The sequence below is a fragment of the Wyeomyia smithii genome, chromosome 2, assembly GCF_029784165.1.
Source record: "Wyeomyia smithii strain HCP4-BCI-WySm-NY-G18 chromosome 2, ASM2978416v1, whole genome shotgun sequence".
NCBI lineage: Eukaryota > Metazoa > Arthropoda > Insecta > Diptera > Culicidae > Wyeomyia > Wyeomyia smithii.
The window spans coordinates 194446963-194460429 of record NC_073695.1 but is presented as its reverse complement, the minus strand read 5'-3'; the positions used below and the strand labels follow the sequence as shown (position 1 = coordinate 194460429).

The 13467-nt window shown below is 38.9% G+C and overlaps 1 protein-coding gene across 7 annotated transcripts in view; it reads left to right on the top strand.

Moving 5' to 3' along the window:
• The window catches only part of LOC129724986 (solute carrier family 12 member 4), a 318737-nt gene that overhangs the window by 96755 nt on the left and 208515 nt on the right, over positions 1-13467 (top strand). For 6 of the 7 annotated variants that reach the window (XM_055680330.1, XM_055680329.1, XM_055680328.1 and 3 more), the window contains exon 2: positions 8082-8826. The exons of the other annotated variant lie outside the window; for it this stretch is intronic. In XM_055680330.1, coding sequence (XP_055536305.1) covers positions 8664-8826 — 163 coding nt within the window. In that variant the 5' untranslated portion in view covers positions 8082-8663. The remainder of the gene's footprint in view (positions 1-8081; positions 8827-13467) is intronic. 7 annotated transcript variants of the gene reach the window in all.

The following is a 13467-nucleotide window of genomic DNA, read 5'->3' as shown; positions in this document are numbered from 1 at the left end:
GGTTGCTCTCTTCCAACCCTTGCTGTAGACATTTGACAGCGTTTAACATCGATAAAAGAGGAGCTGCTAGCCACAAGCTTACAGAGTCCGCTTTGTCAAGTGGATGGTCGTGGGTTCGAATCTTAGTAGTTGTACGAGACAATGTAGATGTTCCGCAGGTAGTAAAGAGCAGGGTAGTGTTCAGTAATAACTCCCGTATAGAGACGTAGTTCACTACGCTCGAGACCGAGATGAGAAACCTCTTGGTTATAGCAAGGTTTGGAGAGATATAGACTGTTCCGAAAATTATAAATACATCTTCTTTCTTGAATAAAACAAAAAATACAGGATTTTTTGGTTCATTTTATTCTGAAATATAGATAATAAGTGTTTTCTTTCCAGTTTCAATTCAAGTTGGGATTATTTTTCGTAAGATACGCGAGTTCTCAAACTTTTCTCTTAACACTACTCGTAAGCTTTTGCACAGTGTGTCCTCCGACCATTTCTACCACTTTAAGCCAATCTTTTTTAAATTTTCCAACATTGTCCGCTGGTTTGACATATTTCCTCAGCTTTGCCTTGGTCAAAGCCCAAAAAGTTTCAATAGGGCGAATTTCAGGACAGTTTGAAGGATTCTTCTCCTTTGGGACACATGTGACATTATTTGTTTTATACCACCCTAGTGCATCCTTAGAGTAATGGCAGGAAGCAAGATCGGGCCAAAAGATTGGAGGATTGTTATGCTGCTTAACCATGGGTAACAACTTTTTCTGCAAACACTCTTTCACGTAAATTTTACCATTCATTGTGTCATTCGTAATGAATGGACGAGATTTTTTCCCACATTCAAAAATGGCCTGCCAAACCATTACCTTCTTGCCAAATTTTTCGGTGTAAATGGCTTTCACTGGTCCAGGGACATCCTTTCCCTACGGTGATGTATAAAATTGCGGTCCTGGCAGAGTCTTATAGTCCAGTTTTATGTAGGTTTCGTCATCCATGATAACACACCACATTTTTTTGGTCACAAGTTTGTCATAAAGCTTCCGAGCTCTCGGTTTCACAGATTCAGCTTGTTTTGGATTTTGTTTTGGCTGCTTCTGCTTCCGACGGGTCTGCAGACCCATTCTTCTCTTGGCACGCATAACGTTACTCGCCGAGGTTCCAAGCTTTCTCGCCACATCTCGTACTGATACTGAAGTATGCCGCTTGTAGTATTCCTTAACCTTTGCCAATGCACAATGGTCCAGAAACCGAATTTAGGGGGAAATTTGGGTCTAGAGCTCTATAGCAACATTTTAGAGAAAAACTTTCTTATACAAAGTTGTAACATATGATAAAGCGCTCATTGAAAAATTATCAAAAAAAGGGTGACCAACATTTTCGATGCAATCAAGTATCTAACTTTTTTATCTTTGTAGATAGAAGAGAAATTTGTTCTACAATGTTATAGCTCCATTAATTTCAAGTAACTTTGTAAAAAAAAATATTTTCTATCTTTGAAAACAACTGATTTATATTGAAAAAACACATTTTGCACTCTATCTTCTAATGTATGCCTGAAGGGCACTGGGTACTGAAATGCCACTGTGACATTCTTGCTGATTGTCTTTTGTGGCGGGCCCCGATTGCTGTGCACAGGTTACGGATTGCTCGTACTCATTGATGGAGTAGAGCTGTTTTGTTGTAAACCTGTACCCCAATTAGGTACAACATAGTTGATGAAACTAATTACCTGTTTGGGATTAAAACCCCACACTTGGTATGGACTTAACAGGTAACTTCCTAAGAAGTTGTACCTAGAGGAAGCAAGAGCTTCGCAAGAGCAAAGCAAATGCTCTGAACTCTCTGGTTCAGATTTGCAGAATTGGCAGGTGTCGTTCAAAACTACACCGATTTTCTTTAAATGATAAAAAGCGGGACAGTGTCCGGTAAGGAGTCCCGTGATTATCCGTAGGTCACTACGATTTAGACTAAGTAGCTTTCTGGCGGTTCCAGGGCTCGGATAGATAAACTGTTTAGCTTGTCTACAACCCTGTGCCTGTTGCCATTGGGATACTTTTTCTAGCCTTTCCCAAGTTAGTAGTTCGCTTTTGATAGCGGAAATGGACGTACCCAGAAACGGCTCGGGGCCAATAAACCGCTGAGCTGATCCCTGTCTTGCTAGGTAGTCAGCGTGTTCATTACCCTCGACTCCGCAGTGTCCGGGCACCCAAAACAGAAAAACTGAATTCTGTCGGGAAAGTTCCCGTAGAGTTTCAATGCATTCCCAAACAAGTTTGTAAGCGCATTTGACGGACTTAAGTGCTAGTAGTGCTGCTTGACTGTCCGAGAATATCCCGATTTTCGCATGTCTGTAGTTGCGTTGCAGACATATTTTTGCGAAGATATATATGGCATATACCTCTGCTTGAAAAACGTTTCCCTGATACCGGGTCCGTATATGCCAGATCCCGTTAGGGATCCCATTTTCGAGCCATCCGTATAAAAACTGACGATGCCAGGTGGAAGATTAGGCCCTCCATTGTTCCACATATGGCGGTTTGTTTCAATCACTCTATATGGAATATCCATGTTGGTCCTAACGTCCATCCAGTCGGAGACTGTGGTTAATAGCGGAGTTAGTTTGAACTCCCTAAGTATGCGAAGGTGGCCGATTTGGTCCCCTTCAAGTATAGTTTTCCACCTTTGCAACCTTAGAGCGCCAAATTCTGCTTCCTTTTTCACATGAAGATGTAGAGGTAGTAGGCAAAGTATAGCTTCCATGGCTGCAGTTGGAGTTGTTCGCATAGCGCTGGTAATCGAAAGACATGCAAGTCTTTGAACTTTTTTGAGTTTGGCTTGCGCAGTCACTTCGTTCACCTTAGGCCACCACACTAGGGCAGCATAGGTGATTCTTGGTCGGGCAATGGTCTTGTAAGACCAGAGTGCCAAATCTGGTTTCAGTCCCAAGGTTTTACCGAACAGAGTTCTGCAGGCCCAGATCGCTGAGATCGCTTTCTTAGCGGCATGATCCAGTTGTGCAGACCAGTTCAGTTTCTTGTCCAGAATAATTCCGAGGTATTTGACTTCATTGCTGAAGCCCAGTCTAACTCCTTTCAGTATTGGAGGAGTGATGGAGATCTTCCTTCGTCTGCCGAATGGAATTAGGACTGTTTTTAAGGGGTTTATGTTTAGACCCTCCCGTAAACACATGACATGGTGGTATTCAGAGCCGTTTGCATTCGGCTCGACAGAGTTGCGTCATCTTTACCTCTGACGATGAGGACGATGTCATCGGCGTATTCAATGACCTCGTAACCAAGCTGTGAAAGCTAGTTGAGAAGTGCGTCGACAACTAGGGGGAGAGAACTCCTCATTGCGGGCATCCCTTGATCACTGACATTGTTACAGACGAATCCCCCAAGGTTGCTGTGATTACTCTGCTACAGCATTGCGTGTATTCAGCTCCTTGAAGTGTGGTCGATTCCCTTATTGGAGAGACCTGTATTAATTGATGCAGAGGACGCGTTATCGAAGGCCCCTTCAATATCAAGAAAGGCACATAGCGCCGTCTCCTGATAACTCAGGGACTTTTCAATCAACGTCACTAAGCTGTGAAGAGCAGTTTCTGTTGACTTGCCGCTTTGATAGGCATGTTGGTTCCTATTCAGCGGGGAGTCTTTAAGAAACTCATCACGGATATATTTATCCATTATTTTCTCCATCAACTTGAGAAGTGATGAAGTCAGACTTATGGGTATGAAAGTTTTAGGTAGGGTTTTGTCCTTTCTTCCAACTTTGGGGATAAACACTACCTTCACCTTCAGTTATCCGGAATATGTCCCATGATAAAGCTGGCTCTGAAGAGGTTGATGAGTTCGGACATGATAACTGCGGCCGATTTTTGTAGAAAGATGGGTAGTATGCCGTCTGGACCTGGAGACTTCATAGGGTCGAATCAGCTTAGAGCCCAACCTATTGAAGCTTCCGTGAACAGTCGGTTGGCCAGCAGAATGGACTCCCGAGACGCCATATGTCTCAAATTGTCCTGCCGCGACCCATCACTGTACAGTTCTTCGGTCTCTGTCGATGTCCGAGCTGCTCCAGATTCGAAATAGGGTGACCATAAAAAACGACTGTGTTCGATGTATTTAATTTAAAAAAAAACATAACTTTTGAACCAGTTGATCGATTTTCGATCTTTTTGGGTCAAATTAAAGGTAATTACGTCTAGTTATAAGAAAAAATACCAAAAAACAACTCTGGGTGCTTTTATATGCATAATTTATAAAATTATTGAAATTTTCATCTTGTTTTTAAATTGAATTTACTCAAATTTAAAAAATTACATATTTTTAAAAGTTCCTCCATTTATAGAGTCAAGTATGCCCTTCAAAATGAGACCAAGAGATATTTTTTATGTTTGCCCCAAAATGAATGACATACAAATGAAAAACGCATGAGCGGGGGCCTAGTGTGGTTGGTAACGTCTCCGCCAACCACGCTTGACGCCTGGGCTCGAATCCCACCGCCGATGGTTGTGAGGTGGCGTGATCCACTCACAACCAACCCAACTGGTCTAGATTCAATCCTAGCCGACACCGGGAGATTTTCTGAGGCGAAAAATCTCTGGGATCACGTCTTCCATCGCATGAGGAAGTAAAGCCGTTGGCGCCGGTCCGTTAACAAACGGGTCGTGAGTTAGGGTCCTGGGTGTGGAGTCGCCTCCCTGGGCGTCGGTGATTGGCCACAACAGTGGCGGAACTAGACCGACGGAAAACAAGCGAGAAAAAAAATGAAAAACGCATATTTTTTTATGAAAAATATTAATAACTTTGAGTAAAACTGAGATATCTACGATGTCAGCGTTGCAAATTGTTTCTCTTAAAATGCTCTAAAAGTCGTTCAAAGACAGTTTTGAGATGAAACTTTAAATAAAAAAGTAAGAGCGTAAAATATGTTTTTTCAATATAAATCGGTTGTTTTCAAAGATAGAGAAAATCTTTTTTTACAAAGTTACTTATAATTAATGGAGCTATAACATTTAACAACAAATTTTTCTTTTATCTACAAAGATACAAAAGTTAGATACTTTTTTTTTCCTCATCTATAGTTTATTTGACACGGCACAAATACAATTCAATGTTTAACGGCGCCAATTATATCTGGTAGCTTACTTTCTAAAGTATCTTAATAACTAAAAGCAAATTTTTTATCCTCGCTGCCGACTACGAGCTGAAACTAAATCTAACTTAAGCTAGAATGTTTTGCATGAAAAGCACTGAATAGTTGTTTGATGGTTTTCCATCGCCATAGGTAAGCAGCATATTGAATATGTTCCGCTGCTGGGCCAAGATATTACGGACTGGCATATTGGGTTGTCTCCCTCGGGGCCTGAGAGTATCGTGCGGGTCTAGTTGCTGTTTCCGGATCCGGGGTCTTAACGTGTTCTTGTCGTTTGGTTGGATGTAGGCGGAAGGGGATAGGACTAAACTGGGGCGTGGATGGATTTCAGGAAAACGTATATAAGGGACATGTAGGATAGGTCACGGCTCGCCAAGACATCACGAACAGGAACAGCCGGCTGCCTACCTTCGGCCTGCAGGGAAGCTACTAATCTAGACCTGGCGTCACGGTGTACAGGGCATGACCAAACAACGTGCTCTATGTCGTGATAACCTTCACCACAGGCACAGATACCACTCTCCCCGAGCCCAACACGACGGAGATGCGCGTCAAATCTATAGTGATTGGACATAAGCCGGAACATCACGCAAATGAAATCCCGACCTACATCCAACCCCTTGAACCACGGGTTCGTCGATACCTTGGGGATTATGGAATGTAACCACCTTCCCAGTTCCCCCTTGGTCCAAGAATTTTGCCAACTGATGATCGTATTCTGACGTACAAATGCGAAAAATTCATTAAAGGCAATTGGTCTTTCATAAATATCACCGTTTGTTGCGCCCACCTTAGCCAAAAAGTCCGCTTTCTCATTACCCAGTATCGAGCAGTGAGAAGGGACCCACGCTAAGGTAATCTGAGTAGATTTTTCGGATAAAGCACTCAGATGTTCCCGTATTTTCCCCAGGAAATACGGAGAGTGCTTAACATCTTTCATCGATCGGAGAGCCTCAATGAAAAAGTTAGATACTTGATTGCATCGAAAATGTTGGTCACCCTAATTTTTGGTAATTTTTCAATGAGCATGATAAAGCATATGTAACAACTTTGTAGAAGAATGTTTTTCTCTAAAATGTTGCTATAGTGCTCTAGACCCAAATTTCCCCCTTAATTTGGTTTCTGGACCATTGTGCAATGGTGCAGGATCATATTATTGGTGAAATTGGAAACTAAATTCATAAAAAAACAAACGTTAACACAGAATAAAAATAATATTTTCCACTGTCATACCTTTTTAGCTTTTACCATTAATACACCACTGCATTAACAACAATTTTATAAAATTTATTCTCTTAGCTTGTCTTAATGCGTTTATTTTATAATTTTTTATATTAAACTTGCAATACTAGAGTGTCAATCATAATAAAACATGAGGTGTGTGAATTTCATAGCCATAAACTTTAGAAGATTGAAATTAGCTCATGGTAGTTCAACCAGCCTATCAGTGTGTAATAAAATCTCGATGGATCATTCTATTTTAGGCTTCTTGACAGTACCTAGTGCAGGATAGAGTAATCATTAAACCCTACGTTTGTTCTACGCCGGTTTACGGCCGTTATCACTTTATAACTTTATCGCACAAAGCAAACTTATGTCTAAATAATTCAAATGGTCACAGGATCGGAGTTTAATAGAAATAACGATCAGATATTTGCTTAATTTTGTATAGCGATGATGGTTAGAAAAAAATCACGCTGATAATTATGCAAATTTAGGATTATTTCGGGGGCCAGTATCAAAAACTCAACTAGAAACTCAAATCGACAAAAGAATAATCATTTTGGTACGTTCACATAACACTTTTCACAGCAGACACCCTATTAAAGTAAGTCGCGAACTCACATTACAATTCAAACATTTATGACCACAATTTTGTAGCACTTTCTCTGTTCCATTTGAGTTTCATGTTTGAGTTTAGATATCCACAAATATTCTCATAAAACTTTTACGGATAAAATCGTTTATAAATTAACAACTCAATTACTACTGAAAAAGAAAAAGGTTTCCATATATTTTATCTACTGAAGCCGTGTAAACGTTCAGTGAAGAAGAAAATGATTGCTTCCATATCGCCTCGAAAGTCACACTTCTCCCGTATGCCGTAAACCACTGCCGATGATCTTCGCTGCTTCCCACCAGTCAAGTTTAACTTAAAATAAAGTGACAGGTCGTTGGGCGGACACTCGCCAGAATAAGTGCTCCAATTAATTGACTAAGCTGCTTCGTGAAATACAAAAAAAAAACACATATAGTGATTTATCCGCGAGAAGCCGAACTCTGTTTCAAGGCCATCACGGTCAGCTCCATCAATCCGTCGTGCTGTCCTGCGAGTGTCACCCTGTGTGTCAAGTCGGCTCGTCTCGGTGCGATGCATGTTCATCACATCGAACATGCCGCTGCGTTCTCCTTCAGCTACTGACATATGTGATTGAACCTACTACTAGTGCTTACTACTTCGACTAGGTCTAGTGCAGAGACAGTGTCGTGATCGTTTCGTTAGTCATGCGTTCTATGGACACACAACCGGAAAGTGAACCGGACTGCTGCCAAACCAATTATAACGGTCCATAGAATCGTACGAACATATAAACTCTTGAGAAATCGCTCTACAGGCAAGGGGGGGAGTGTATATATTATAGGGTCAGAAAATTCGGATGATGACGGCAACGACGGATGGATGCAGCGAAATAGAATTTGGTGGATGAAATTTTTTGAAACAGTCTGCTTGCCTACGAGATGGCGAGATCCTATTTGGAGACTTTGTACCGATAGTGCATTGTGCAACCTCTAGAGGTGGACAAATAAACCCAAGTGCCAAAACGAAGCACATCAACAGAAGAGGGAAACAATTTCGAGGACAAGCGACACCAGTATTAATAATAATCTCATATTTATGAATCTAGCTAAATTTCTATTTCGTCCCCTGTCAATAGCAATTTTTGTCAGGCAGTGAACGTGCAAATATTTCTGCCAGTATCGCAGTTTTAGCGCAAACTAATAGCCGCGCTATTTTGGAAAGTGATGAAATACTGAATATCGATTGCTTCCTCGCGAAGCAGGAGTGGATCGAAAGTGCAAGCGGATTGCGAACGATTCGCTTTCCCCGAGTATTGACATCTGCCGCAGAAAGTGCTGATTTGACTGTAAAGTGATGCGGAGAAGAAAAATTCGGTGCTGATTGGAGCAGGTGCGGTACAGCCGATAAGTGCAGCTGTATTTGTCAAACCTCCCAAAAACGGATAGGATAATTCGAAAGCTTACAACGTGTATAGTACTGGCTACTGGAGAAGAGTGAGCAAACATCCTAACGCACAGCTGTTCTAGTTGATGTAATAGTATTTAGTAAAAAAAAATTATAGTAACTGTTACCGCCGTTAAATACATGTTAGTATAATAGCGTTACAATTGCTAAAATCTTTAATATCTGCCAACTGTGACTCGTTGTAAGTGTTAACCGTTTCAAGTGCTTCGACAAAAAGCGAACGATCTCAACCACGACGAAAGCATCCGTAAGAATGGCCGAGGACTGCGAGAAGGCACCTGCCGCTAACAAGGCGGCTGGTGGCGGGGAGAAAACTGGCAGCAAGCAGGCAAGCCCGGCTCCACAGCAAAAACTGGCCGGAGGAACTGCCACCGCTACAGGAACTTCACCCGGCAAGGCAGCAGCTACTGGTTCAGGTATGACCATGAATATTTCAATTTAAATTATCTATCATTCTGTAATTCCCCAAATGACCGGCTTCTATTTGAACAACAAACATTCATTACTTCATGAAAAGAGCAAACTTATTGAGCTTTGTCAAATGATTGTTTTCGCGGTGGAAAATTGTGGAAATAAATAAAAGGAAATATCTAACGATTACGTACAGCGCTCTGAACTGAAATTGACTATCTATGCTGCAGACTCAATTGCTCTTTATGAGCCAGCCAGAAAAAAAGTTTTCGAAGTTGGAGATGATTTTTCTTATTAATCAACTAGCTTTAGATGGTTTTCCATTTCTTTTTATATACCGTAACAAAGTTAGATTTAACCATTGTTGCACGATGACAAAGCCAATGAAAATTAGTTTTTCACTCTTTTATACTGCTTGAACAGAGTATTAAATTGAAATAAAATCGAAATCCCAACTTCTTGGTTCAAAGATTGATACAATCCAGGGTTTCATGCAGAAACTGCCGAAGGTTTGAAGAAACGGAAACTGCATACATTTCTACAAAGATTTAATTAATAGAATCTTATAAATAAAAATCAACTCCTGTGGCGAATTGACAAACAAAGTCGCTCCACAACGAATGTTCCACTCTGTGTGGTTTGTGCGAAAAGAAGGGAAATCAAATCAAATAACTTCTATTAACCCCTCTAGGACAGTAAAAAGTCCCATCTTTCGTAATAAATGATTCGCAGTTCTTTTTCCACAAAAGTACTATCATCAATCTTTCGGTGCCAAAAACTGCCGGTTCGCCCTGCAGCTAGAGCTACGCCCTGCTAATCGAGCTCACCTCTACAAGCTTTTCACAACGAAACTTTAGCACGTCCTCGAGCTTTTTGCTAGACAGACAATGCCGATTCTACTTCAATAACATGCTCTCTCCGGTGATTTCAACTCGCTCAGATAGGAATGCATTTGCGGAACTATTTACTCATTTAAACAGAAGTTGGAGATTATTCAACAAAAACGCCCTCTGTTTTCAGAGCATTAATTTCCTGTGATTATTTTGAGTAGGGAACTCATTTTCAGTCCCCCCAACTTCGATGCCGTTCTATTTTTTTAGTTTCTATTACTTGCAGAACCAATAATAACCGCTTTCCGAAAATTTGTCGCATTTATCTTTTATCAACGCATTTATCTTCTCAAAAAAAAGTTTCTTTCCAACTTTGACGGCAAGCGTGATTTTCTTCCATGCTTCTTATTGCTTACCTCTCCTGCTGCAGTATATAGTATCATAGAATATGGAAAAAGTTTCCTAATTTGTATATTAATCTTGGACCTACCTTCTGCGACAGCCGGAGCGTTCTCTCCGCAAGCATCAGTTTCACAAGTGGGCCGCAGTCGCAAAAATTAATTGCCCCCTTGCTGAAATCGGCTTGTGTATTGAATTTAATTTTCAATTATCAGATGAGCGTTGATCGTTGCTAAAATGTTTAGTTAGCGTGGCCTAATACTAATGAAATATTATATTTAAGAAATAGTGTCGGTTGAAATATTCTCTCAAGTATCAACTTCTAGATTATTTATCCGATATTGTTGCTGTTTTGGAGTGAATGGCTTAATACTTATTATCAAAATTTTTAAACTTAGTTTTAAAATATCTCTAGAACAGAAGCATAAGCATTCTGAACCACCAGAAGCTTTTTGATTATAAATTGCTATTGGAATCATTCAGCAACAATTATTTTTTCATCAAGTATCAAGTACAGTCAAACCTGTTTTATGCGAGGGATAGGGACCACAAAAAAAATCATTTGAAACTTCACGGGCGGCTACAAAACAATATTTCCACAGTATTATTGAAAAAAAAAACTTTTTTTATGCGGTGGATAGGAACCGCATAAAAATAATTCAGTCAAAAATAACTCGAAAGTTGTTGATTCTGATTTAGAATACCTATGAGAACAATTTTAAAACATCGGATTGATGAACGAAACTTTTTTAAACATGCTAATCCTTTCAACCGCTTTCCTTCGTAGGCAAGCAATTCGTGACTTTTCCTACGTAAAACTGGCACAAATAGTAATATTTGGACGCAACACTTCTGTAATGCGTTGGAATTCATTCCAAGAATCGGAAAAACTAAATGACTGAAAATGTTGTCGAAAGTGGTCCTTTTTCATGTGCCACACAAAAAAAAATCGCACAAAAAAGAGTCGCACAAAAACAGGTTCGACTGTAATCAATTTTACATAAAATACTCCCTGGTAGCACGACGTCCCCGCATCCAGCAGAATTCAATATTTCAATAAGGATTTCTTCTAATTTGCGAAATCTCAACCGTTCGTTATTGGTATCGAATTTAGACCATTTTAAAATCATACTCAAGTTATTCTAATGAAACAATAAATCACGAATTGAAAGCGGTCAGAAAACTGGAACTTCTCTTTGTTGATTATTCAGCTTATTTCAAAGTTTTTTTTTAACTATCACAAGACTAGTTGCGAAAGATATAAAACTCTTATTAGGAAACATTTCAATCATGAGTTAGATTTGCAAAATGAGGTTAACATTGATTCCGCTTTAGAAGCATTAGAATGTGCATTTTTTCATTCCAGAAATCGTTCTGTTTTAAGGGCTCAAGTGAAATTTAATACACCAATAATTGACGAAAATTTTCGACTTCTAATTCGGTTGAATAATGTTCGCAGATGTCAATATCTACGTTCTCGTGACCCTGATTTTAGAACAATTTATGCAGATTTACAAAAAGAGATTGAACATAGATTTACTCTCCTGAGAAATCAAACTTTCAATACTAAATTCGAAAAATTGAAACCACATTTAAAGCCTTTTTGGCAGCTATCGAAGATTCTTGAAAAACCTCACAGTTATAAAAGATGGTTATAAAAGATGGCGATCGTTTTCTTGTATCCAATGAACAAAATGCTCAGAGACTTGCTCAGCAGTTTGAGGGTGTTCATTAGGCTGGCGGCGAAAATGGTCATGTCACCGACCATGTACATTTTATTTATTGACGTGACAAAATTATCTGTGTAAAATTTCAGCTCAACCGGACATGATTTCGGGGTGCCTTAAAGTGTTCAAAGTTTTGATGTTTTACCCCTCAAAAATGGACATCCGTAATACAAAATCTAGTTCAAAATGCCTAATAAACATTAAAATGATTCACCAAACCACATGTAAATCATTTTAATAGGCATTAGGCATCTTAAACATAATTTTTTCATTAGGAATGTTAATTTTCGAGAGTCAAAACACTGAAATTTTAGGCGCTTTGAGGCACCCCTTAATCATGTCTGATTAAGCTAAAATTACACTGGTTATTATTTACGGCAAAAAAAAAAAAACAAAATGTACATGGTCGGTTCTATGAATTTATTTTTCCAATGCATCGCATTGCCACCCTAGTGTTCGAAATTCAAACTTGAATTTTGTGAGTCCAATCGAAGATGGCGTGGACTTAATTTCTTCCCAGATTTTTTTATCTGCAAGAATAATTGAAACTAGTTTTAATGGGGTTAAATCAATTAATAAAAATTTCGAAAATATTAATGCAGCTGGTGATAGAGGGATCTTTAACATATTAATCAACCTGAAAGCACAATGGAATTTATGGTTATAACTTTCAATTGTTGCTTTAAAATTGCATATTTTTCCAAGTTATAGGAAAATGCAAAAGTTACTCCAATTTGAAAGCCCGATAAGAATCCAGCTTGGGTTTCAAATTAACGGCCAATCAGTTTGCTTTCTTCGATAAATAAACTGTTTGAGAGAATCATTCATAACAGGATTATGTCAAACATCAATGAAAGTTCAACAAATCTGAAGGTTACTCCTCTTGAGCTGCTCTTCTAGACATAGAAAAAGCTTTCGACAGTATCTGGCATAAAGGTTTGATTGAGAAATTGCAAACTTTTTATTTTCCAATTTTTCTAATCATAACTTTAAGTAATTATCTGCTTGCAGAAATGAAAAATATCGCCCAAAAAACTCTTTTGTAATTTTGTGCTCGTAAGCTCTGAGATTCTTTTATTATTATTTTTTCAAATCAAACAAACGTTATGAAGATTATGAGATATTTGAAATTGGTCTGACAAGGTTAAGTAGTACTAGAGACTAATTTACGATAAAAAACTTATTTTCAAAAAGCACATTGAGAGTATACAAGGAACGTGCATCATATTTACGAGATGTTTCTATCTTTGTTTGAAGAATAAACGTTCGATTTACAAACATATTTTTAGACCAGCAATGCTTTATACTGTACCGATCTGCTCTAGTTGTTGTAAAATTATAACCAATTTTCGACAAAAAGCGTTGCATTTCCTAATTAACTCTCTCTATAGCCAATTAGTAAGTAATTGAGTTAGTTGTGAGATTATTTCCCTTTTTTGTAAAATAGGTTTAAATCTCTACGAATGATAAGTCCAAATTGCGGAAGCAAACAAATCCTAACAAACAAAGTTATAAATTTCTAACAGTGTTGAGAAGTCGCCATCTGTGATTGGACACACAAACTTATCATTTTCTAATATCTATCATAAATACCTAAGCAACTTACTAACCCTTCCATTAAAAAAACAAATTTCCATTAATAAAAGTCATCAAGAGCTGCTCTGATTGATATATTTGATGGACAACTTGA